Source organism: Scyliorhinus torazame, chromosome 14, assembly GCF_047496885.1.
Source record: "Scyliorhinus torazame isolate Kashiwa2021f chromosome 14, sScyTor2.1, whole genome shotgun sequence".
Lineage (NCBI taxonomy): Eukaryota > Metazoa > Chordata > Chondrichthyes > Carcharhiniformes > Scyliorhinidae > Scyliorhinus > Scyliorhinus torazame.
The window spans coordinates 198,645,133-198,671,941 of record NC_092720.1 but is presented as its reverse complement, the minus strand read 5'-3'; the positions used below and the strand labels follow the sequence as shown (position 1 = coordinate 198,671,941).

General features: G+C 50.1%; 1 protein-coding gene and 5 non-coding genes across 6 annotated transcripts in view; 5 read left to right on the top strand and 1 right to left on the bottom strand.

Moving 5' to 3' along the window:
* Positions 1-5,197, bottom strand: part of LOC140390334 (uncharacterized) — a 141,155-nt gene extending 135,958 nt beyond the window's left edge. Inside the window, exon 1 of the mRNA XM_072475407.1 lies at positions 5,008-5,197. Within this exon, the coding sequence (XP_072331508.1) occupies positions 5,008-5,095 (88 nt within the window). The 5' untranslated portion in view covers positions 5,096-5,197. The remainder of the gene's footprint in view (positions 1-5,007) is intronic.
* Positions 5,198-17,073: 11,876 nt separating this feature from the next.
* On the top strand, positions 17,074-17,237 carry LOC140390710 (U1 spliceosomal RNA). The gene has a single exon (XR_011934767.1). It is a non-coding gene; the product is annotated as a U1 spliceosomal RNA (small nuclear RNA).
* A 1,913-nt stretch (positions 17,238-19,150) lies between these two features.
* Positions 19,151-19,314, top strand: LOC140390852 (U1 spliceosomal RNA). The gene has a single exon (XR_011934907.1). It is a non-coding gene; the product is annotated as a U1 spliceosomal RNA (small nuclear RNA).
* A 1,936-nt stretch (positions 19,315-21,250) lies between these two features.
* LOC140390655 (U1 spliceosomal RNA) lies at positions 21,251-21,414 on the top strand. Its single transcript, XR_011934713.1, has one exon. It is a non-coding gene; the product is annotated as a U1 spliceosomal RNA (small nuclear RNA).
* A 1,936-nt stretch (positions 21,415-23,350) lies between these two features.
* On the top strand, positions 23,351-23,514 carry LOC140390653 (U1 spliceosomal RNA). Its single transcript, XR_011934712.1, has one exon. It is a non-coding gene; the product is annotated as a U1 spliceosomal RNA (small nuclear RNA).
* A 1,944-nt stretch (positions 23,515-25,458) lies between these two features.
* Positions 25,459-25,622, top strand: LOC140390652 (U1 spliceosomal RNA). The gene has a single exon (XR_011934711.1). It is a non-coding gene; the product is annotated as a U1 spliceosomal RNA (small nuclear RNA).
* Positions 25,623-26,809: the final 1,187 nt, after the last annotated feature.

The following is a 26,809-nucleotide window of genomic DNA, read 5'->3' as shown; positions in this document are numbered from 1 at the left end:
CAATTGTTATGGACAAGGCGTTTTCAGAACCCCAAAATGTATCATGGCGTTCAACCAACCTCTCCCTTTAATGGATTGTTGCTTTTGAAGCACGCGGCTTGTTCTCCAGGTGTGATATTACAATTATGGACACGTGGTTTTTAACACAAAACAAATGTTTATTCCATGAACTCAACTTAACCTCTTAAATAAACAGTGGCTCTCTTAACACCCTTTACTTCAAAGAAAACGCTGAAAATTACAACACTAAATAATCCTTGAGTGATCCCTATCAACATCCATGATTTAACACCTTTAAACAGAAACACATCAGGCTATCACATCCATGATTTAACACCTTTAAACAGAAACACATCAGGTTAAAGGCTTTACTGTTATGAGTTTAAATCACCCAAATGATCCAGAGATAATCTTTCATGGCAGAGATCACAGCAGATCCAGCTCACTGCAAAACACAGACGCACACCCAAGCTATTTTCAAACTGAAACTTCAAAATGGCTGAACTGAGCTCAGCTCCACCCACTCTCTGACATCACTGTTTTCTTAAAGGTACATTGCTTAAACATCCATTTCTTAAAAGGTACTCTCACATGACAGTACCCAATTCATTTTTCCAATTAAGCAGCAATTTAGCGTGGTAATCCACCTAACCTGCACATCTTTGGGTTGTGAGGGTGAAACCCACACAAACACGGGTAGAATGTGCAAACTCCACACGGACAGTGACCCAGAGCCGGGATCAAACCTGGGACCTCGGTGCTGTGGGCAGCAGTGCTAACCACTGTGCCTGCATGCTGCCCTAGTCATTTATATAAATTACGTAGTGACTATTGTAGCCACCTGGGTTGGCCACTTCCCGACTTAAAATGGAGATCCGCTAAGAATGCAGGGAATTCAGTCAGGCGCAGGAAAAACAAGCAGGTGCAAAGTTTCCTGTAATCAGAACTTGCAGGAACCCAGACAGCATTGAAACTAACCACCATCTGCATATTAATGAGCGATCCCCAGGAACAATTGGAAACCTTTAAGGTAAACAAGACCAAGCCAGACTCCTCGGCGCCAGCAGGAGCAACACAAAGAAGGCCAACGGACACTTAGGGACCGCCCAGCGATCAGGGAACAGCTTCAGTATTGGAGAAATCGATCCAAGTGATCAGAACTCAGTCCAATCACTTGGAACCAGGTACTGGGTCCGCCAAAAGGGTGCAAAGCCCATGGGGACTATAAAATAGAGTCCCCAAGTTCAATTTGTCCTTCTTGGCAGGGTCTCTCAGCAGCTCGAATCAACCCTTGACCGTGACCTGCCTAGTAGATGCATCAACCAAGTAAGTCTACAGTCAACGCACGCTACGAGCTAGGCGCTCCTAGCTACCAGTCTATACCAGCTTGGAAGCCTGCAGACTCAGAATCGAACGAAAGGCCATTTGTTCCCTGTCCTGGTGGGCCAGTTCCAAAGCTAAGTATAGGCCTTTTAGTGTTAGAGATAGTCTAGTAAGTAGAGTTTTATGCATGAGTAGTGATTGACTGTGTATAATAAGGTTTTTAAATTTGAAGTTTACTAACTGGTGTATTGAGTTATTGATCAGCACTTGAACTTGAACCTCGTGGTGGTATCATAAAGATACCTGGCGACTCAGAGCAAAGGTTATAAAACAGAGCAAATTAAGTAAGACACAACGAGCAACATTTAGGTTGGACATATCATAGATTATCATAGAATTTACAGTGCAGAAGGAGGCATTCGGCCATCGAGTCTGCACCGGCTCTTGGAAAGAGCACCCTACCCAAGGTCAACACCTCCACCCTATCCCATAACCCAGTAACCCCACCCAACACTAAGGGCAATTTTGGACACTAAGGGCAATTTAGCATGACAATCCACCTAACCTGCACATCTTTGGACTGTGGGTGGAAACCGGAGCACCCGAGGAAACCCACGCACACACAGGGAGGATATGCAGACTCCGCACAGACAGCGACCCAAGCCGGAATCGAACCTGGGACCCTGGAGCTGTGAAGCAATTGTGCTATCCACAATGCTACCGTGCTGCCCGTATGTTATGTTAGCAACACTATGTGGGGGTAGGATCAGTAAGTTTGTGGATGACACAAAGATTGACCACGTGGTTAAGCAGTGAGATTCGGGCGGCGCGGTGGTGCAGTGGTTAGCACTGCTGCCTCACAGCGCCAAGATCCAGGTTCGATCCCGGCCCTGGGCCACTGTCTGTGTGGAGTTTGCACATTCTCCCCTTATCTGCGTGGGTCTCACCCCACAATCCAAAGATGTGCAAGGTCTTTGGCCTCACTAAATTGCACCTTATTTGAATATTTTTTTTTTTTTAAAAGAGGCCAGGGAGTGGGGGGGGCGGGTAAAGAGGCTGGTGCGGGGGTAAAGAGGCACGGGGGGTAAAGAGGCCGGGGAGAGAGGGGGTTAAGAGGCCGGGGAATGGGGGGCGGGTAAAGAGGCCAGAGAAGGTGGGTAAAGAGGCCGGGGAGGGGGTGGAGTGGAGGGGGCAGGGGGTGGAGAGAGAGGGGGAGGGGTGGAGGAGAGGGGAGAGGGGATAACGAGGCTGGGGGGGGTAAAGAGGCTGGGGGGGGTAAAGCGGCCGGGGGGGTAAAGAGGCGAGGGGGGTGTAAAGAGGCGAAGGGGGTAAAGAGGAGAGGGGGGTAAAGAGGCCGGAGGGAGTGTAAAGAGGAGAGGGGGGGTAAAGAGGCGAGGGGGGTGTAAAGAGGCGAAGGGGGTAAAGAGGGCCGGGGGGAGTGTAAAGAAGCCGGGGGGGGGGGGTGTAAAGAGGCCGGGGGGGGGCGTAAAGAAGCCGGGGGGGGGGCGTAAAGAAGCCAGGGGGGGAGTAAAGAAGCCGGGGGGGGGCGTAAAGAAGCCGGGGGGGCGTAAGAAGCCGGGGGGGGGCGTAAAGAAGCGGGGGGGGTAAAGAAGCCGGGGGGGGTGTAAAGAAGCCGGGGGGGGGGGGTAAAGAAGCCGGGGGGGTGTAAAGAAGCCGGGGGGGGGGTTGTAAAGAAGCCGGGGGGGGGGGGGTGTAAAGAAGCCGGGGGGGGGGCGGTGTAAAGAAGCTGGGGGGGGGGGCGGTGTAAAGAAGCGGGGGGGGGGGGTGTAAAGAAGCCGGTGGGGTGTAAAGAGGCCGGGGGTGTTGTAAAGAGCCGGGGGGGGGGTGTAAAGAAACCGGGGGGTAAAGAGGCCGGGGGGAGATGTAAAGAGCCGGGGGGGGTTAAAGAGCTGGGGGGGGGGGGAGAGAGGCGGGGGGGGGGAGAGAGAGGCGGGGGGGGGGGAGAGGCCGGTGGGGGGGGAGAGGCTGGGGGGGGTGGTGTAAAGAGGCAGGGGGGGTTGTAAAGAGGCCGGGGGGGGGGGGTGTAAAGAAACCGGGGGTAAGAGAGGCCGGGGGGAGATGTAAGAGGCCGGGGGGGGGGGTGTAAAGAAACCGGGGGTAAAGAGGCCGGGGGGAGATGTAAAGAGGCGGGGGCGGGTTTAAAGAGGCCGGGGGGGGGGGGTAAAGAGGCCGGGAGGGGTTAAAGAGGCTGGGGGGGGGGGAGAGAGGCGGGGGGGGGGAGAGAGGCGGGGGGGGGGGAGAGGCCGGCGGGGGGGGAGAGGCTGGGGGGGGGTAAAGAGGCTGGGGGGGGGTAAGAGAGGCTGGGGGGGTAAAGAGGCCGGGGGGGTAAAGAGGCAGGAGGGGGGTAAAGAGGCAGGAGGGGGGTAAAGAAAGCAGGAGGGGGGGGTAAAGAGGCCAGAGGGGGGGTAAAGAGGCCAGAGGGGGGTAAAGAGGCCAGAGGGGGGGGTAAAGAGGCCTGGGGGTTAAAGAGGCCGGGGGGGGGGAAGTGGCTGGAGAGGGAGGGTAAAGGGCGGGGGGGGTAAAGAGGCCAGGGTGGGGTAAAGAGGCGGGGGGGTAAAGAGGCGGGGGGTTTAAGAGGCCGGGGGGGGGGGTAAAGTGGCCGGGGGGGGGGGTAAAGAGGCCGGGGGGGGGTAAAGAGGCGGGGGGTAAAGAGGGGGGGGGGTAAAAGAGGCGGGGGTAAAGAGGGGGGGTAAAGAGGGGGTAAAGAGGCGGGGCGGTAAAGAGGCAGGGGGGTAAAGAGGCGGGGGGGTAAAGGGGCATGGGGGTAAAGAGGCGGTGGGTAAAGAGGTGGGGGGGTAAAGAGGTGGGGGGGTAAAGAGGTGGGGGGGGAAAGAGGCGGGGGGGTAAAGAAGCCAGGTGGGGTAAAGAGGCGGGGGTAAAGAGGCAGGGGGTTAAGTGGCGGGGGGGTAAAGAGGCGGGGGGTAAAAAGGTGGGGGGGTTAAAGAGGCCGAGGGGGGGGGGAAGAGGCCGAGGGGGGGGGGAAAGAGGCCGAGAGGAGGTAAAGAGGTTGGGGGGGGGTAAAGAGGCCGGGGAGAGGGGTTAAAGAGGGGCCGGGGAGAGGGGTTAAAGAGGGCCGGGGGGAAAAGAGGTCGGGGGGGGGTAAAGTGGCCGGGGAGGGGGGTAAAGAGGTGGGTGGGTGTAAAAAGGCCAGCGGGGGGGGGGGGGAAGTGGCCGAGAGGGGGGTAAAGAGGCGGGGGGGGGGGTAAATAGGCCGGGGGGGGGGTAAAGAGGCCGGGGCGTGGGTAAAGGGGCTTACGTCTCCAATTCCCTCGACCTGCCATCCATCATCGTCCCCATTTTACTCCTGCCCCCTTAATTCCACCATGTACCTCGCCCATCCTAGATGGCCCCCTTCTCCTCCTTGTGGAGGGTGAACTGGATGCAGGGCAGGCATTCTCCTCGGAATCCTCAGATAGCAGGAAGGGAAACCCGTCACCCTAAAAATCCTGGCTCTCATTGGCAGAGGTGAGGGAATGAAATCTCCCAGATTCTCTGCAGACAACAATTCCCAACCCTGGACCTGTCAGCGATCCCGGTGCTCAGTTCCTCTGACCTTCCTGGGCAAGGGGGGGATGTGACCCACTGCCAGCAGCCGGCTCACATTCCCCTTTCCCAGCCTGGGCGGGAATTCACTCTCTCCCTCTTCCCCGCTCAGTTCCTCACCTTCTGCCCGGGCCGGCTGCACCAGGAAGAAGCCCGGCTGCAGCAGGAAGAAGCCGGGCAGCAACAGGAGCGCGAATCGGTGACCCATTCCGCAAATCTACCGTCCACCCAGCAGCCAGAGATCAATGTGGAGCCGCTGCCTCACTCTTCACTGCCGCCGCGACCGCACAGAACCCAACCTCCTGGGGGAGGAATCAGTCAGCCTGGCACAAACCCGGAAATAAACTCAACACGCTCCACACATTTCACAACATCCTCTGGCAAACGTTAACATTCTGCATCACAGGAGAGGCGGAAGGACTGCAGAATAATCCAGCCCCATATCCCTCACTCTGTTCCAGTAACTCTGCAAACGCATTTTTAAATCATAGAATTTACAGTGCAGAAGGAGGCCATTCGGCCCATCGAGTCTGCACTGGCTCTTGGAAAGAGCACCACACCCAAGCCCACACCTCCACCCTATCCCCATAAACCAGTAACCCCACCCAACACTAAAGGCAATTTTGGACACGATGGGCAATTTAGCATTGCCAATCCACCTAACCCGCACATCTTTGGACATCATTCACTGATCTCTGCCCCTGCCGCCCGGGTGGGCAGCGGGTGCCGGGTCATTAGATGGGTTATTACATTTTTAACATTTCATACAGAAGGTGATAAAAGATACAAACAAACATTTAAAAAATACTCGCCCACACCACCTCCCCCTTCCAGAACTTCCCCCCCCCCAAAAAAAGCGAGTAACACCAGCGCCCCCCCCCCCCCAAACATCTAGCAGTTATCAATTCTTTAAAGTACAAAGAACAACAAGAAGAAAGAAAAGTACAGCACAGGAACAGGCCCTTCGGCCCTCCAAGCCCGTGCCCACCATGCTGCCTGACTAAACTACAATCTTCTACACTTCCTGGGTCCGTATCCCTCTATTCCCATCCTATTCATGTATTTGTCAAGATGCCCCTTAAATGTCACTATCGTCCTTGCTTCCACCACCTCCTCTGGCAGCGAGTTCCAGGCGCCCACTACACTCTGTGTAAAAAACTTGCCTCGTACATCTACTCTAAACCTTGCCCCTCTCACTTTAAACCTATGCCCCCTAGTAATTGACCCCTCCACCCTGGGGAAAAGCCTCTGACTATCCACTCTGTCTATGCCCCTCATCATTTTGTAGACCTCTATCAGGTCGCCCCTCAACCTCTGTCGTTCCAGTGAGAACAAACCGAGTTTATTCAACCGTTCCTCATAGCTAATGCCCTCCATACCAGGCAACATCCTGGTAAATCTCTTCTGCACCCTCTCTAAAGCCTCCACATCCTTCTGGTAGTGTGGCGACCAAAATTGAACACTATACTCCAAGTGTGGCCTAACTAAGGTTCTATACAGCTGCAACATGACTTGCCAATTCTTATACTCAATGCCCCGGCCAATGAAGGCAAGCATGCCGTATGCCTTCTTGACTACCTCCTCCACCTGTGTTGCCCCTTTCAGTGACCTGTGGACCTGTACACCTAGATCTCTCTGACTTTCAATACTCTTGAGGGTTCTACCATTCAACTGTATATTGTAAACGGTTGCCATCTTCAATAGAACCCCTCAATCGAACCCCTTACAGTATATTTATTAATAATAATAATAATAATAATAATTGCTTATTGTCACAAGTAGGCTTCAATGAAGTTACTGTGAAAAGCCCCTAGTCGCCACATTCCAGCGCCTGTTCAGGGAGGCCGGTACGGGAGCTTCTTGAGGAGCAAAAATCTCCATCAAATCCTGTAGCGGTACCGCCAGCCTACAGCCCAACAGGATAGGCGCCGTGCCACCAACGACATGAAGGCCAGGACCGCAGTCCGCGTCCACAGTTCCGGCACATCGGAGATCCCACAATCCGCTGCCATTGGGCAGGGTTCCATCCCCACATTCAGGATCGCCGGCATGGTGTCAGAAAAGGACCTCCAAAACTCCACCAGCTTGGGGCAGGACCAGAACATGTGCGTATGGTGCGCAGGCCCCCTCAAACAATGCTCGTGCCTGTCCTCTGTCCCTTCAAAAAAATTGGCTCATCCTCAATTTGGTGAGATGTGCCTGAGAAACTACCTTTAACGGAATTAACCTCAGCCTCGTGCAAGACAATGTCACGTTCACCCTCCTCAACGCCTCACTCCACCCCCCCCCTTCATCCAGTATCGGCCCCAACTCCTCCACCCATTTCGCCTTCACCCCCTCATCCAAACTCAGCTCCTCTCCCACTATTCGCTGGTACATTCTGGATGTACTACCTTCCACTGATCCCGCACAGGATAAAATCCACTCCAACAAGGTAGATGGCTGAACAACCGGGAATGCTTGTCGCAACCGCTTAACATCCAGCTCCGCACCTAGAGGCACCTGAACCCGACTGTGTCCTTTAACTCCTCCAAGCTGGCAAACAACCCTCTGAAGCTCCCCCTTCAAATCCTGGGGACCTTACCCGCCCAGATAAACCACGGTAGCACAGTGGTTAGCACTGTTGCTTTACAGTGCCAGGGACCTGGTTTCGATTCCCCGCTGGGTCACTGTCTGCACATTCTCCCCATGTCTGAGTGGGTTTCCTCCAGTTGCTCCAGTTTCCTCCCACAAGTTCCGAAAGACATGCTTTTAGGTAATTTGGACATTCTGAATTCTCCCTCAGCGTATCCAAACAGGCGCTGGAATGTGGCGACATGGAGATTTTCACAGTAACTTAATTGCAGTGTTAATGTAAGCCTACTTGTGACAATAACGATTATTATTATTAATAAGCCGGTCCACATCTTGAAAAAACAACTTGGGCAGAAACACCGGGAGGCACTGGAACAGGAATCGGCAAGGCATTCATTCTAACTGACTGGACTGAGCCAGCCTAAGATGGTGGGAGTCAGGTCTGCTTGACCCTCGCCATCAAGCTCATATAATTCAGCTTCCAAAGCCTTCCCTAATCCCCTGCCACCTGTACCCCTAAGTACCTGAAGCTAGCCCCTGCCCAATTAAACGGCAACCCCTCAGTCCAGTTCCCCGCCCCCCGACCTCCCCATCACAAAATATTCACTCTTCCCTGTATTCTGCTTAAAGCCAAAGAAAGTCCCAAAGCCCTGCTAAATCTCCATAAAGCTCCCAATAGATGCTTCTGGGTCTCTTACATATAACAGTAAATTGTCAGTATATAATGGGACCTGTGCTCCACCCCCCCCTCTAAATATCCCCTTCCATTCCTTCAAGGCCCTCAACACCATAGCCAACGGCTCAATTGCCATCACAAACAACAAAGGAGACAGCGGACATCCCTGCCTCTTGCCCCAATGTAGCCGAAAGGTCGCAGAGGTCATATTATTATGTATGCCGTTGCATACAACAGCCGCACTGAGGACACAAACCCGGGACCCAGCCCAAATATCTCCAAAAGAGTAAAGAGGTATCCCCACTCCACTCGTTTAAACGCCTTCTCTGCATCCAGAGATACAATGACCTCCAGCACCAGACCGGTCACAGGAGTAAGTACCCCCAGCGTATGCCTTGCCCAAAACCTGACGTCTGTGTCTTCTAGACTTTACCCTCAGCAATATGATAGGAACAGTTTACCTTTGTGGTGATACACCACTGTACTTCCCTAGCATTGTACATAGTTATATAATAGTTGTGTGTAACGTGGCCCTGTAATGCTGTGTATGGTACTGTGTATTGTACTGTAGCTCTGTAGAGGTTCAGTCACCTGTATGTAACCTGACCTGGCCACGGAGAGCTCCGCCTTAGCCACTCCCCCGGGAGTTAAGTATAAGACCCAACTTCTGAGACCGGACCCATTTTGTCTGGGGTCGTCTGTGTCGTGTAAGCTTCCTATGTAGTGTATTAAAGCCTTAGTTAAAGTCTCACATGTCTTTGTGGTTCTTGACGCTTAGTGCATCAACCTTTGTCAACTTTTGTCATCATTTTGTATAATTCAGTCTCTCCTTGCTCCAAGGAAAATAACCCCATTGCTTCCAATTTAGTCCTGTAACTGAAATTCCTCATCCCTGGAATGATTCTGATGAATCTCCTTGTGCACCTAAAAGGGACCTTCACGTCCTTCTTGTGCACTGGATACAGAACTCTGTGTCCAAACCAGTGTTTCTACAAATTGTAATAACCCTCATGAGACCACGGGGATGACTCAATTGCTCTCCTCGTGGGGCTGGTGTAATACGAGCTCCCCCACTGAGGGGTAGAGGCCTAGCAGCTGGGACTCGTGAACCAGGTACTTAAAAGCCGGCCCGGATTGGGACCGGCATGGTCGGTAATCCCGGCTGGGACTTATGTGCTGTATGCCACTTTGGGGCCTTTAACTTTGTTTTCCTAAATAAACCTTTGTGTTTAATCTTCTAGGAACCCCTGAGGATATTAAATAAATATCCAGCATAACTTCCCTGCTTTCGAACTCTATCTCTGTAAAGACAATAAAGACAATGTGTCTCCTTAATTATTTTCTCGTTACGTCTGTCACATTTAAATGTGAATGTCCAGGTCCCTGTGCCCTGCACAATCTTTAATCCTAATGTATGCCCCATTAAGGAGTGGCACGGTGGCAGAGTTGTTCGCACTGCTGCCTCACAGCACCAGAGACATGGGTTCAATTCCGGTCTTGGGTGACTGTGTGGAGTTGTACGTTCACTCCGTGGCTGCGTGGGTTTCTTCCGGGTGCTCTACTTTCCCTCCACAGTCCAAAGATGTGCAGGTTAGGTGGATTGACCATGCAAACTTTGCCCCTTGTTGTCCAAACATGTGCAGGTTAGGTGGATTGAACATGCAAACATTGCCCCTTGTTGTCCAAAGATGTGCCGGTTAGGTGGATTGACCATGCAAACATTGCCCCTTGTTGTCCAAAGATGTGCAGGTTGGGTGGGGTTGAGGGATAGGGCATGGGGGTGGGCCTAGGTATGGTGCTCTTTCGGAGGGTTGGTGCAGACTTGAAGGGCCTAATGGCCCCTTTCTGCACTGTAGGAATTCTCTATTTATACCTGGCACAGGCTTGGAGGGCCGAAGGACCTGTTCCTGTGCTGTACTTTTCTTTGTTCTTCTATGTGACTGTGGGAGAGGTAAACTTTCCCTCCTCATCCTTCTTGACCTGTCTCCAGTCTTTTTGACACAGAGACCACACTATCCTCCTCCATCATCTCTCTCCTGACATCCAGCTGATTGGGACTGCTCTCACCTGGTTCCATTGTTTATTGCGTTTTTTAATATAAATTTTGATTTTCCAATTAAGGGCAATTTGCATGGTCAATCCACCTACCCTGCACATCTTTGGGTTGTGGGGGCAAAACCCACACAAACACGGGGAGAATGCGCAAACTTCATACGAACAGTGACCCAGAGCCGGGATCAAACCTGGGACCTCGGCGCCATGAGGCAGCAGTGCTACCCACTGTGCCACCGTGCTGTCCTTTTGGTTCCATTGTTAACTATCCAACTGTAGACAGAGAATCACTTGCAATAACTTCTCTTTGTATTTGAATGAAGAATGAGATGTGACCTCATTGAGACATGGAACATTCTCAGGGTGGTTGACAGGGTAGATGCTGAGAGGTTGTTTCCCTTGTGTAAGTGTCGAGGACCAAAGGGCATAATCTCAGAGTAAGAGGTTGCCCATTTAAGACAAAGATGAGGAGGAATTTCTTCTCTTAGGGGGCAGTGAACCAGTGGAATTCCTTACCAGAGAGAGCTGTAGAGGCTGGGTCGTTAAGTATAAAGCTGAGATGGACAGATTTTTAATCAGTAAGGGAATCAAGGGTTATGGGGATTAGGCGGGAAAATGGATTTGAGGATTATAGCAGATCAATCATGATCGCATGTAGTGAGCGATTGGGGGCCCACTGATCCATGGGCGGGCCTGTGCCATGGAGGCACTCTTTTCCTTCCGTCTCGGCCATTGCCTCCGCGGAAGTGACCCCCCCTGCGCATGCGCGGGGATGACGTCAGCAGCTTCCGACGCTCCCGCGCAAGCGCGGCCTTCCGCCGACCGGCGAGGTCCCTTCGGCCCCGGCTGGCGTGACGCCAATGGCCTTTCCCGCCAGCCGGCGGCGTGCCAACCACACCGGTGCGGGGCTAGCCCCTCAAGGTGAGGGCGTGGCCCCTAAAGGTGTGGAGAAATCCGCACCTTTGGGGCGGCCCGACGCCGGAGTGGTTCCCACCACTCCATCCCGCCAGGACCCCCCGTCCCGCCGGGTAGGGGAGAATCCCGGCCCAGGTCAGCGGAATTTCTATTTCCAGGTGTCACAGGCTGAACCAGCCTTTATTGCTCATCCCGAATTTCCCTTCAGACGAGGAGCTTTCCGGGCCATTTGAGAGGCATTTCAGATTAGTTGATGTGGACCTAAAGTCATATGTAGGTCAGACCAGGCAAGGACGACAGACTTCCTTCCCTAGAGGGTTTTTATGACAATGGTTTCATGGTCATTATTAGACATAGAACAGACAGTGCAGAAGGAGGCCATTCGGACCACCGCGTCTGCACCGATCCACTTAAGTCCTCACTTCCACCCTATCCCCGTAACCCAATAACCCCTCCTAACCTTTTTGGACACGAAGGGCAATTTAGCATGGCCAATCCACCTAACCTGCACGTCTTTGGACTGTGGAAGGAAACCCACGCAGACACGGGGAGAACGTGCAGACTCCGCACGGACAGTGACCCAGTGGGAAATTGAACTGGGACCCTGGCATTGTGTAGCCACAGTCCTAGCCACTGTGCCACCGTGGTGCCCTTTTATTATTTTATTGAATTGAAATGTTACTATCTGCCATGGTGGGATTTGAACCTGGTTCCCCAGAGCATTGGACTCTGGATTACTCGTCCAGTGACAATTCCACTATGCCACCACCTCCTGGGAATTTTGTGGTAAGTAACTCAACTCCTGACTCCACAGAACCTGTTCACTGTGGGATGGAATACTCTTCACTTCCCTGGATGAGTGCAACTCCATACCAGTCCAGAAATTCACCCCCCTCCAGGACAAAGAGCACGTTCTCACTCCACCAGCATCTCCCTGTGATGCAGCAGTTGAAAGAGGATGACAGGTGATAACCATCACACCGCAGCATCCATGCCCATATTTGGCCTGATGTTGTGAGACTTCATGGCATCAGGAGTCAATGTTGAGGATGCCTGGGGATATTCCCTCATGACTGAATATCGCTGTTCTACCACCTCCGACCTGCTGGTGGGCAGGACAAATCCAGAGGTGATGACAGAGCAGTCTCGGATATTTGGATTTGGGTTCATTGTCAAGTGTACCGAGGTACAGTGAAAAGTATTGTTCTGTGTATAGTCCAGACAGATCGGTCCATATGTGAAAAAACATAGATACACAATGTAAATACATGGACACAGATATTGGGTGAAGCATCCAGAGTGTAGTACCACTCAGTAGAGATGATGTGTGGAGAGATCAATTCAGTCCATAAGAGGGACATTCAGGAATCTGTTTGTGCGTGTTCTCAGACTTTTGTATCTCCTGCCCGATGGAAGGGGTTGGAAGAGTGAATAACCCGGGTGGGAGGAGTCTTTGATTATGCTGCCACTTTCTCAAGGCAGCGGGAGGTGTAGACAGAATCAATGGATGGGAGGCGGGTTCTCGTGATGGACTGGGCTGTGTTCACAGCTCTCTGTAGTTTCTTACTGTGCTGGGCCGAGCAGTTGCCATACCAGGCCTGTGATGTAGCCAGATAGGATGCTTTATGTGGTGCATCTGTAAAAATTGGTAAGACTCAATGGGGACATGCCGAATTTCCTTAGTTTCCTGAGGAAGTATAGATGCTGTTGTGCTTTCTTGGTCGTAGCATCGACATGGGTGTAAGATATTGGCTGTAAGGCATCCAAACCAGGAATTTCCTGAGTACTGGTGCAAAATCTGACATGTTTTCCTCTTAATGTGGATCCGTGCAGAAATTGAGTGAGAAAGGGATTCTGTATTTCCTGTCACTGTGAGAGGTTGATGAATAAAATGTGGGTTGAAGTGTGGACATTGTTGTAGTGCATGAAACAGCAGGAAATTGACTCACAGTAATATTCCACCAACAATTTAAATACCACTGCACTTTTTGCAATTACTATTTTGAAATGTCTACAATAATCTTTTGGCTGCATTGAAGCACCTCAGAGCTCAACATGATCGATATAGGAAGCCTGAATATTATTGCGCTTTATGTGATGGCCATTTTGAAATGTTTGTAATGTACTTTCAGATATTTTAAGAATAAAATATATTTTTGCAAAAACAATTATGAAAGGTTTGGGTGTTTGATGTGGTCCAATGGCTCTGTGAAAGGGGCAGTTTGATGGGGTTCAGTGTGTGAAAGGGGCAGTTTGATGGAGTTCAGTTTCTTTGTGAATGATTGGAGAGTTTGATTAGGCGCAATGTGTGTGTGACCTGGGTCCAGAGGAGTTTTGATCAGTGGTATTTGTTGATAATAGAAACGTCACTTTATCTTTTTAAAAGTCCTAAATCCAATTATTCTAAAGTATCAAAAGGATTAAAGTATTCATTATTTTCTGGGGGATAATCCCCCATGACTCTCTTGAAATGTACTACCAATCTTCCAGGAATGGGACGCTTGTCTTACGAACATAGGTTAGACAAGCAAGGGTTGCATTTGCTGGAGTTCTGATAGCAAAAAGATGACTCGGTTGAAGCATATAAGATCCTGTACAATCTTGACAACTCTTGTGGGAGAATATTGAACTAGAGGTCAGTCTCCAAAAATAGTGGTCGCTCATTTAAGACAGAGGGTCATGAATCTTTGCAACTCTCTTCCTCAAAAGGCAGTGGAAGCAGAGTCTTTATAGAATATCTTTAAGGCAGAGGTCAGCTGATTCTTGTTAAGAAAGGGGGTAGGTGGGAATGTGGGGTTGAGGTTATAGTCAGGTTAGCTATGATCTTATTGAATAGTGGAGCAGGCTTAAGGGGACAATTAGTCTACTTCTGCTTCATATGTTTGTATATTCCAGACAAAAACTGAAAAATTAGATTAGTGTAGTCAGATTCTTGTGAACCGATGTGAACATGAATGATCTCCTTCTGTGCTGTGAACATCAATAAATCTGTATCCGAATTCCCTGTTGGTGCTTTTGTTTACCTAGTTTCTTCGCTCCCATAAGTTGCAAAGCCTGTTTTTCACAGCTCTTTGTTGCTTCTTCTGGTCTTGGGCTGTAAATAAACTGTAAATAAAGCAATGGTTTGGCGGTGTAAGTGCAGTAAGTGTGAGTGTAAGAACGCAGACCGGGAAGGAAATAAAGCATGCCGAGATCAACAACCGCTGGTGGATGGGAACAGCAATATGATCAACGAACACCAAATGCCAGACATTAAAAATAAGGCCACAGACCAACTCCAGAAATGAACAAACAGCAACAACCCAGGCGAAAAACGGCCTGCAACTCCAACACCCACTGAATGGCACGACGGATGCCAGGGCTACACTACCCCCCCAATGCATCCCCGTCGAGTTCACGGGGCCAGTGCGGACCAGGACAGCTTTCTCAACCCTGCAACTGTGCAACAGTTTACGAGCACCACCGGCATGCTGGGGAACATTCAACAGCTGGAACACCCAGCTGCATAGACTCTGGACTCTGAGACTGGTAAATCTACCTTTTTATAATGGGGTTTAAAATTGCACTATCAATGTACGAAGCATTAAAGATACTTTGTGGTGTGTAGCCACACTTGGCTACCTAGCAAAGTTGAAAGCCGACCTACTGCTCCTGCAGGAGTGTTGAATTCCTCACCTCAACAGATACAGGCGCTGGTCGAGCTGGTGGTCCCACGGGCCATCCATCTGGTCAGGAGGAAACGACTGTCATTCCTCCGGCCTGGGTATTCTGCTGCGGGGAGGCAACTTCACCATCTCCGACGTTAAGGAGGTAGTAGGTGGACGTTAGTAGCAGACGTTAAATACACAAACGTCCCTCTCAGACTCATTAACGTGTACGCCCCGGCCAGAAAGAGTGAGCGGCTGGCAGTCCTTCAGTAACTCCCACTGCTGTTGGCCACCTCCAAGCCTGTCAATCTGGGCGGTGACTTGAACTGCATCATCGATGCGGCTGGACGACCCAGCAGAGCTGACAGCAAACTAGACGCTGCGTCCAGGCTCCTGATGGAAATGGTAAAAGATGCCAAGCTGCTTGACGTCTTCGGCAACCCTGCAGACGGAGCGCAGCGTAGATACACATGGTCACAGCCAGACGGGTCCGTCCGCTCCAGGATAGACTTCCTCTTTGTGTCCCGTGCTTTCACGGTCAGGTCCACCGTTGTTAAGCCGGTGTTCTTCTCTGACCACTGCCTCCTACTGGCCAACTGTCACATGCAGGAAAACCAGGGGGCGGGCAGGGGGACATGGAAGCTGAATGTAAAACTGTTGACTCCAGAGAACCTCGAGGAACTTAAAAGGGATTACAAAGGTTGGAGAACCGTCAAACTCCTCTTTGAGTCTCCACATCTTTGGTGGGAAGCAATCAAGGGGAACATCAAAAGGTTTTTCATCCTCAAAGGCATTCAAAAGGTGAGAGAGAGACGAGGGGCAATGTCCAGGCTCCAGAAATGTATGCAGAATCTGCTCCAGCTGCAGTCGATGGGGGTTGATGTCAAGGAGGATCTCCAAGAGGTGAAGAGCCAGCAAGCCTCGCTCTACACCTCGGAGGCCTCCAAGGTTATCTTCCGTTCCAGAGTCCGCTCCGTGGAGCAGGATGAAAAATGCTCATGCTTTTTCTTCCAAAACGTGCACAGAGAGACCTCTGTGATCAGCAGTCTGAAGGAAGAAGATGGCTCTGTAAAGTCATCGCTGTCTGACATCCTGAGGATCAGTAAATTATTTTATGCCGGACTGTATGATCTGAAGCCAACAGATAACACTGTTTATCAGACCTTCCTGTCGTCTATCACGACCTATCTTTGTGACTCTCAAATCCTCCTCATCAATTTCTTTCTATCCCCGTTGAGGAAATGTTAACTCTGTGTCGGGTGTGTGTGTGTCAGAGGTGTGTGTGTGCGTTGGGGTGATTGTGAGTATCAAGAATGAGTGTGTGTGTGTTTTTCGTGGGGGGCTGGTGTGCTGGGTCTGTGCGTGTCAGATGGGTGTGTGCGAAAGTGGCACATGGTGCAGTGGTTAGCACTGGGACAACGGCGCTGAGGACCCGGGTTTGAATCCTGGCCCAGGGTCACTGTCCGTGTGGAGGTTGCACATTCTCGCCGTGTCTGCGTGGGTTTCACCCCCACAACCCAAAGGTGTGCAGGTTAGGTGGATTGGCCATGCTAAATTGCCCCTTAATTTAAAAAAATAACAAAATGATTGGGTGCTCTAAATTTAAAAGAAAAAAGATGGGTGTAGGAGTGTCGGGGTAGTGTGTCTGTTTAGGGGCAGCATGGTGGCGCAGTGCTTAGCACTGTTCCCTCACGGCGTTGAAGACTAGAGTTCGATCCAGGACCCAGGTCATTGTCCATGAGGAGTTTGCACATTTTCCTCAGTGTTTGCGTGGGTCTCACCCTCACAACCCAAAGATGTACAGGCTAGGTGGATTGGCCACATCAAATTGCCAATAAATTGGAACATAAAATGAATTGGGTACTCTAAATTTATTTTTAAACAATATAGTGTGTGGTGATGCATGTGGGATGGGGTGCGTGCGTGGGGATGGGGGTGGGGACTCCAAAAACCTCCTCATCAATCTTTCTATTTCCGTGTCAGAAAAGTTAATTGTTTCCTTGCTGAACAAAGATGGACAGACAAAGTTTTGAGAGAGAAAGTTTTCATTCCGGAAATCGGTCCATCGTTTGACTGACAGGTAGCTATGGGGCGGTTCGCTTCCTTTTAAGGCCAATACGCAAATAACATAGCGGACGTTTTAGGCAATGTGTTTCTTATAGAGAGGTATATTCGACAATTTGTCAAAATCATACAACAGAACTAGTCTAATTCGGTAGAGATAATTGTAAGTAAAGTGACAGTTTGGCCGTGTAAATGCAGTAAGTGTGAGTGAAAGATGTGATGTGTGGTGTGGACTGGGAGGGTGTACTGTTTTTAAGCATACTTACCTGGCAGGGGTGAAACCATGATCAAAAAGGTGGTTCGCCCAGGACGAAGTTAGCCCATTGCACTTCGGGTGTGCTGACGCCTGCGATGTCCCCAAATGCGGGATACTCGACTGCAAAATTTGTGGTAGTGGGGGACTGCGTTCGCGCTCGCCCCTGATTTATGAAACAAAAGTAGATTGATCCTTTTCAGATTGAGCAACCTGTTGGAAGCATCGCCCTAAAAACTCTCCAGGAGCCAACAACAGGGTAGCATGGTAACACAGTGGTTAGCATAGAGCATGCAGTTCAGAATGGGGCCGTTCAGCCCATCCAGTCTGCACCGACCCACTTCAGCCCTCACTTCTATCCTATCCCATTAACCTCTCCTAAACTTTTTTCGACAATGAGGGCAGTTTAGCATGGCCAGTCCACATAACCTGCACTTCTTTGCACTGTGGGAGGACACCGCAGCACCTGGAGGAAACCCACGCAGACTCCGCACAGACAGTGACCCAGCGGCGAAGCGAATCTGGCACCCTGGTGCTGTGAAGCCACAGTGCTATCCACTTCTGCTACCGTGCTGCCCTGCAGTTGCTTCACAGCTCCACGATCCCAGGTCCCATTCCCGGCTCTGTGGACTCTGCACATTCTCCACGTGTCTGCGTGGCTTTCCTCCGGTTGCTCCCACAAGTCCCCAAAGGCATGCTGATAGGTAATTTGGACATTCTCAATTCTCCCGCTCTGTACCCGAACAGGCGCCGGATTGTGGCGACTGGTTGTTTTTCACAGTAACTTCATTGCAGTGTTAATGTAAGCCTACTTGTGACGATAATCATTGTATTTATTACAATCAACATCTTTGTGACTCTCACATCCTCCTCATCAATTTCTTTCTATCCCCGTTGCAGAAATGTTAACTCAGTGTCGGGTGTGTGTGTTGGGTGATTGTGAGTATCAAGAATGAGTGTGTGTGTGTTTTTCGTGGGGGGCTGGTGTGCTGGGTCTGTGCGTGTCAGATGGGTGTGTGCGAAAGTGGCACATGGTGCAGTGGTTAGCACTGGGACAACGGCGCTGAGGACCCGGGTTTGAATCCTGGCCCAGGGTCACTGTCCGTGTGGAGTTTGCACATTCTCGCCGTGTCTGCGTGGGTTTCACCCCCACAACCCAAAGATGTGCAGGTTAGGTGGATTGGCCATGCTAAATTGCCCCTTCATTTAAAAAAATAACAAAATGATTGGGTGCTCTAAATTTAAAAGAAAAAAGATGGGTGTAGGAGGGTCGGGGTAGTGTGTCTGTTTAGGGGCGGCATGGTGGCGCAGTGCTTAGCACTGTTCCCTCACGGCGTCGAAGACCAGAGTTCGATCCAGGCCCCGGGTCATTGTCCATGAGGAGTTTGCACATTTCCCTCAGTGTTTGCGTGGGTCTCACCCTCACAACCCAAAGATGTACAGGCTAGGTGGATTGGCCACATCAAATTGCCAATAAATTGGAACATAAAATGAATTGGGGACTCTAAATTTATTTTTAAACAATATAGTGTGTGGTGATGCATGTGGGATGGGGTGCGTGCGTGGGGATGGGGGTGGGGAGCATGTCCCCATGAAGATTAACCTGACCCCGCCCCCAAATAAACCTGCAAACATGCCTCTCAATAAACTGCTCATGACGCTAAAAAACCTCTCCTAGAGACAACAACCAATATCTTCGTGACTCCAAAAACCTCCTCATCAATCTTTCTATTTCTGTGTCAGAAAAGTTAATTGTTTCCTTGCTGAATAAAGATGGACAGACAAAGTTTTGAGAGAGATAGTCTTCATTCCGGAAAACGGTCCATCGTTTGACTGATAGGTAGATAAGGGGCGGTTCACTTCCTTTTCAGGCCAATATGCAAATAGCATAGCGGACGTTTTAGGCAATGTGTTTCTTATAGAGAGGTATATTCGACAATTTGTCAAAATCATACAACAGAACTAGTCTAATTCGGTAGAGATAATTGAAAGTAAAGTGACAGTTTGGCCGTGTAAATGCAGTAAGTGTGAGTGAAAGATGTGATGTGTGGTGTGGACTGGGAGGGTGTACTGTTTTTAAGCATACATACCTGGCAGGGGTGAAACCATGATCAACAAGGTGGTTTGCCCAGGACGAGGCTAGCCCATTGCACTTCGGGTGTGCTGACGCCTGCGATGTCCCCAAATGCGGGATACTGGAATGCAAAATTTGTGGTAGTGGGGGACTGCGTTCGCGCTCTCCCCTGATTTACGGAACTAAAATAGATTGATCCTTTTCTGGTCGAGCAACATGTTGGAAAGATCGCTCTAAAAACCTCTCCCGGAGCCAACAACAGGAGAGCATAGTAACACAGTGGTTAGCACAGAACATACAGTGCAGAATGAGGCCGTTCAGCCCATCCAGTCTGCACCGTCTCACTTCAGCCCTCACTTCTATCCTATCCCATTAACCTCTCCTAAACTTTTTTCGACAATGAGGGCAGTTTAGCATAGCCAGTCCACATAACCAGCACCTCTTTGCACTGTGGGAGGACACCGCAGCACCTGGAGGAAACCCACACAGACTCCGCACAGACAGTGACCCAGCAGCGAATCGAATCTGGCACCGTGGCGCTGTGAAGCCACCGTGCTATCCCCTTCTGCTACCCTGCTGCCCTGCTGTTGCTTCACAGCTCCACGATCCCAGGTCCCATTCCCGGCTCTGTGGACTCTGCACATTCTCTGCGTGGCTTTCCTCCGGTTGCTCCCACAAGTCCCCAAAGGCATGCTGATAGGTAATTTGGACATTCTCAATTCTCCCGCTCTGTACCCGAACAGGCGCCGGATTTTGGCGACTAGTTGTTTTTCACAGTCACTTCATTGCAGTGTTAATGTAAGCCTACTTGTGACGATAATCATTGTTATTATTACAATCAACATTTATGTGACTCGCAAATCCTCCTCATCAATTTCTTTCTATCCCCGTTGAGGAAATGTTAACTCTGTGTCAGGTGTGTGTGTGTCAGAGGTGTGTGTGTGCGTTGGGGTGATTGTGAGTATCAAGAATGAGTGTGTGTGTGTTTTTCGTGGGGGGCTGGTGTGCTGGGTCTGTGCGTGTCAGATGGGTGTGTGCGAAAGTGGCACATGGTGCAGTGGTTAGCACTGGGACAACGGCGCTGAGGACCCGGGTTTGAATCCTGGCCCAGGGTCACTGTCCGTGTGGAGTTTGCACATTCTCGCCGTGTCTGCGTGGGTTTCACCCCCACAACCCAAAGATGTGCAGGTTAGGTGGATTGGCCATGCTAAATTGCCCCTTAATTTTAAAAAATAACAAAATGATTGGGTGCTCTAAATTTAAAAGAAAAAAGATGGGTGCAGGAGGGTCGGGGTAGTGTGTCTGTTTAGGGGCGGCATGGTGGCGCAGTGCTTAGCACTGTTCCCTCACGGCGTCGAAGACCAGAGTTCGATCCAGGCCCCGGGTCATTGTCCATGAGGAGTTTGCACATTTCCCTCAGTGTTTGCGTGGGTCTCACCCTCACAACCCAAAGATGTACAGGCTAGGTGGATTGGCCACATCAAATTGCCAATAAATTGGAACATAAAATGAATTGGGTACTCTAAATTTATTTTTAAACAATATAGTGTGTGAGTGTGTGGTGATGCATGTGGGATGGGGTGCGTGCGTGGGGATGGGGGTGGGGAGCATGTCCCCATGAAGATTAACCTGACCCCGCCCCCAAATAAACCTGCAAACATGCCTCTCAATAAACTGCTCATGACGCTAAAAAACCTCTCCTAGAGACAACAACCAATATCTTCGTGACTCCAAAAACCTCCTCATCAATCTTTCTATTTCTGTGTCAGAAAAGTTAATTGTTTCCTTGCTGAATAAAGATGGACAGACAAAGTTTTGAGAGAGATAGTCTTCATTCCGGAAAACGGTCCATCGTTTGACTGATAGGTAGATAAGGGGCGGTTCACTTCCTTTTCAGGCCAATATGCAAATAGCATAGCGGACGTTTTAGGCAATGTGTTTCTTATAGAGAGGTATATTCGACAATTTGTCAAAATCATACAACAGAACTAGTCTAATTCGGTAGAGATAATTGAAAGTAAAGTGACAGTTTGGCCGTGTAAATGCAGTAAGTGTGAGTGAAAGATGTGATGTGTGGTGTGGACTGGGAGGGTGTACTGTTTTTAAGCATACTTACCTGGCAGGGGTGAAACCATGATCAACAAGGTGGTTCGCCCAGGACGAAGCTAGCCCATTGCACTTCGGGTGTGCTGACGCCTGCGATGTCCCCAAATGCGGGATACTCGACTGCAAAATTTGTGGTAGTGGGGGACTGCGTTCGCGCTCTCCCCTGATTTACGGAACTAAAATAGATTGATCCTTTTCTGGTCGAGCAACATGTTGGAAAGATCGCTCTAAAAACCTCTCCCGGAGCCAACAACAGGAGAGCATGGTAACACAGTGGTTAGCACAGAACATACAGTGCAGAATGAGGCCGTTCAGCCCATCCAGTCTGCACCGTCTCACTTCAGCCCTCACTTCTATCCTATCCCCTTAACCCATTAACCTCTCCTAAACTTTTTTCGACAATGAGGGCAGTTTAGCATAGCCAGTCCACATAACCAGCACCTCTTTGCACTGTGGGATGACACCGCAGCACCTGGAGGAAACCCACGCAGACTCCGCACAGACAGTGACCCAGCAGCGAATCGAATCTGGCACCGTGGCGCTGTGAAGCCACCGTGCTATCCACTTCTGCTGCCCTGCTGTTGCTTCACAGCTCCACGATCCCAGGTCCCATTCCCGGCTCTGTGGACTCTGCACATTCTCTGCGTGGCTTTCCTCCGGTTGCTCCCACAAGTCCCCAAAGGCATGCTGATAGGTAATTTGGACATTCTCAATTCTCCCGCTCTGTACCCGAACAGGCGCCGGATTTTGGCGACTAGTTGTTTTTCACAGTCACTTCATTGCAGTGTTAATGTAAGCCTACTTGTGACGATAATCATTGTTATTATTACAATCAACATTTATGTGACTCGCAAATCCTCCTCATCAATTTCTTTCTATCCCCGTTGAGGAAATGTGAACTCTGTGTCGGGTGTGTGTGTGTCAGAGGTGTGTGTGTGCGTTGGGGTGATTGTGAGTATCAAGAATGAGTGTGCGTGTGTTTTTCGTGGGGGGCTGGTGTGCTGGGTCTGTGCGTGTCAGATGGGTGTGTGCGAAAATGGCACATGGTGCAGTGGTTAGCACTGGGACAACGGCGCTGAGGACCCGGGTTTGAATCCTGGCCCAGGGTCACTGTCCGTGTGGAGTTTGCACATTCTCGCCGTGTCTGCGTGGGTTTCACCCCCACAACCCAAAGATGTGCAGGTTAGGTGGATTGGCCATGCTAAATTGCCCCTTAATTTTAAAAAATAACAAAATGATTGGGTGCTCTAAATTTAAAAGAAAAAAGATGGGTGCAGGAGGGTCGGGGTAGTGTGTCTGTTTAGGGGCGGCATGGTGGCGCAGTGCTTAGCACTGTTCCCTCACGGCGTCGAAGACCAGAGTTCGATCCAGGCCCCGGGTCATTGTCCATGAGGAGTTTGCACATTTCCCTCAGTGTTTGCGTGGGTCTCACCCTCACAACCCAAAGATGTACAGGCTAGGTGGATTGGCCACATCAAATTGCCAATAAATTGGAACATAAAATGAATTGGGTACTCTAAATTTATTTTTAAACAATATAGTGTGTGAGTGTGTGGTGATGCATGTGGGATGGGGTGCGTGCGTGGGGATGGGGGTGGGGAGCATGTCCCCATGAAGATTAACCTGACCCCGCCCCCAAATAAACCTGCAAACATGCCTCTCAATAAACTGCTCATGACGCTAAAAAACCTCTCCTAGAGACAACAACCAATATCTTCGTGACTCCAAAAACCTCCTCATCAATCTTTCTATTTCTGTGTCAGAAAAGTTAATTGTTTCCTTGCTGAATAAAGATGGACAGACAAAGTTTTGAGAGAGATAGTCTTCATTCCGGAAAACGGTCCATCGTTTGACTGATAGGTAGATAAGGGGCGGTTCACTTCCTTTTCAGGCCAATATGCAAATAGCATAGCGGACGTTTTAGGCAATGTGTTTCTTATAGAGAGGTATATTCGACAATTTGTCAAAATCATACAACAGAACTAGTCTAATTCGGTAGAGATAATTGAAAGTAAAGTGACAGTTTGGCCGTGTAAATGCAGTAAGTGTGAGTGAAAGATGTGACGTGTGGTGTGGACTGGGAGGGTGTACTGTTTTTAAGCATACTTACCTGGCAGGGGTGAAACCATGATCAACAAGGTGGTTCGCCCAGGACGAGGCTAGCCCATTGCACTTCGGGTGTGCTGACGCCTGCGATGTCCCCAAATGCGGGATACTCGACTGCAAAATTTGTGGTAGTGGGGGACTGCGTTCGCGCTCTCCCCTGATTTACGGAACTAAAATAGATTGATCCTTTTCTGGTCGAGCAACATGTTGGAAAGATCGCTCTAAAAACCTCTCCCGGAGCCAACAACAGGAGAGCATAGTAGCACAGTGGTTAGCACAGAACATACAGTGCAGAATGAGGCCGTTCAGCCCATCCAGTCTGCACCGTCTCACTTCAGCCCTCACTTCTATCCTATCCCCTTAACCCATTAACCTCTCCTAAACTTTTTTCGACAATGAGGGCAGTTTAGCATAGCCAGTCCACATAACCAGCACCTCTTTGCACTGTGGGAGGACACCGCAGCACCTGGAGGAAACCCACGCAGACTCCGCACAGACAGTGACCCAGCAGCGAATCGAATCTGGCACCGTGGCGCTGTGAAGCCACCGTGCTATCCACTTCTGCTACCCTGCTGCCCTGCTGTTGCTTCACAGCTCCACGATCCCAGGTCCCATTCCCGGCTCTGTGGACTCTGCACATTCTCTGCGTGGCTTTCCTCCGGTTGCTCCCACAAGTCCCCAAAGGCATGCTGATAGGTAATTTGGACATTCTCAATTCTCCCGCTCTGTACCCGAACAGGCGCCGGATTTTGGCGACTAGTTGTTTTTCACAGTCACTTCATTGCAGTGTTAATGTAAGCCTACTTGTGACGATAATCATTGTTATTATTACAATCAACATTTATGTGACTCGCAAATCCTCCTCATCAATTTCTTTCTATCCCCGTTGAGGAAATGTTAACTCTGTGTCGGGTGTGTGTGTGTCAGAGGTGTGTGTGTGCGTTGGGGTGATTGTGAGTATCAAGAATGAGTGTGCGTGTGTTTTTCGTGGGGGGCTGGTGTGCTGGGTCTGTGCGTGTCAGATGGGTGTGTGCGAAAATGGCACATGGTGCAGTGGTTAGCACTGGGACAACGGCGCTGAGGACCCGGGTTTGAATCCTGGCCCAGGGTCACTGTCCGTGTGGAGTTTGCACATTCTCGCCGTGTCTGCGTGGGTTTCACCCCCACAACCCAAAGATGTGCAGGTTAGGTGGATTGGCCATGCTAAATTGCCCCTTAATTTTAAAAAATAACCAAATGATTGGGTGCTCTAAATTTAAAAGAAAAAAGATGGGTGCAGGAGGGTCGGGGTAGTGTGTCTGTTTAGGGGCGGCATGGTGGCGCAGTGCTTAGCACTGTTCCCTCACGGCGTCGAAGACCAGAGTTCGATCCAGGCCCCGGGTCATTGTCCATGAGGAGTTTGCACATTTCCCTCAGTGTTTGCGTGGGTCTCACCCTCACAACCCAAAGATCTACAGGCTAGGTGGATTGGCCACATCAAATTGCCAATAAATTGGAACATAAAATGAATTGGGTACTCTAAATTTATTTTTAAACAATATAGTGTGTGAGTGTGTGGTGATGCATGTGGGATGGGGTGCGTGCGTGGGGATGGGGGTGGGGAGCATGTCCCCATGAAGATTAACCTGACCCCGCCCCCAAATAAACCTGCAAACATGCCTCTCAATAAACTGCTCATGACGCTAAAAAACCTCTCCTAGAGACAACAACCAATATCTTCGTGACTCCAAAAACCTCCTCATCAATCTTTCTATTTCTGTGTCAGAAAAGTTAATTGTTTCCTTGCTGAATAAAGATGGACAGACAAAGTTTTGAGAGAGATAGTCTTCATTCCGGAAAACGGTCCATCGTTTGACTGATAGGTAGATAAGGGGCGGTTCACTTCCTTTTCAGGCCAATATGCAAATAGCATAGCGGACGTTTTAGGCAATGTGTTTCTTATAGAGAGGTATATTCGACAATTTGTCAAAATCATACAACAGAACTAGTCTAATTCGGTAGAGATAATTGAAAGTAAAGTGACAGTTTGGCCGTGTAAATGCAGTAAGTGTGAGTGAAAGATGTGATGTGTGGTGTGGACTGGGAGGGTGTACTGTTTTTAAGCATACTTACCTGGCAGGGGTGAAACCATGATCAACAAGGTGGTTCGCCCAGGACGAGGCTAGCCCATTGCACTTCGGGTGTGCTGACGCCTGCGATGTCCCCAAATGCGGGATACTCGACTGCAAAATTTGTGGTAGTGGGGGACTGCGTTCGCGCTCTCCCCTGATTTACGGAACTAAAATAGATTGATCCTTTTCTAGTCGAGCAACATGTTGGAAAGATCGCTCTAAAAACCTCTCCCGGAGCCAACAACAGGAGAGCATAGTAACACAGTGGTTAGCACAGAACATACAGTGCAGAATGAGGCCGTTCAGCCCATCCAGTCTGCACCGTCTCACTTCTATCCTATCCCCTTAACCCATTAACCTCTCCTAAACTTTTTTCGACAATGAGGGCAGTTTAGCATAGCCAGTCCACATAACCAGCACCTCTTTGCACTGTGGGAGGACACCGCAGCACCTGGAGGAAACCCACACAGACTCCGCACAGACAGTGACCCAGCAGCGAATCGAATCTGGCACCGTGGCGCTGTGAAGCCACCGTGCTATCCACTTCTGCTACCCTGCTGCCCTGCTGTTGCTTCACAGCTCCACGATCCCAGGTCCCATTCCCGGCTCTGTGGACTCTGCACATTCTCTGCGTGGCTTTCCTCCGGTTGCTCCCACAAGTCCCCAAAGGCATGCTGATAGGTAATTTGGACATTCTCAATTCTCCCGCTCTGTACCCGAACAGGCGCCGGATTGTGGCGACTAGTTGTTTTTCACAGTCACTTCATTGCAGTGTTAATGTAAGCCCACTTGTGACGATAATCATTGTTATTATTACAATCAACATTTATGTGACTCGCAAATCCTCCTCATCAATTTCTTTCTATCCCCGTTGAGGAAATGTTAACTCTGTGTCAGGTGTGTGTGTGTCAGAGGTGTGTGTGTGCGTTGGGGTGATTGTGAGTATCAACAATGAGTGTGCGTGTGTTTTTCGTGGGGGGCTGGTTTGCTGGGTCTGTGCGTGTCAGATGGGTGTGTGCGAAAATGGCACATGGTGCAGTGGTTAGCACTGGGACAACGGCGCTGAGGACCCGGGTTTGAATCCTGGCCCAGGGTCACTGTCCGTGTGGAGTTTGCACATTCTCGCCGTGTCTGCGTGGGTTTCACCCCCACAACCCAAAGATGTGCAGGTTAGGTGGATTGGCCATGCTAAATTGCCCCTTAATTTTAAAAAATAACAAAATGATTGGGTGCTCTAAATTTAAAAGAAAAAAGATGGGTGCAGGAGGGTCGGGGTAGTGTGTCTGTTTAGGGGCGGCATGGTGGCGCAGTGCTTAGCACTGTTCCCTCACGGCGTCGAAGACC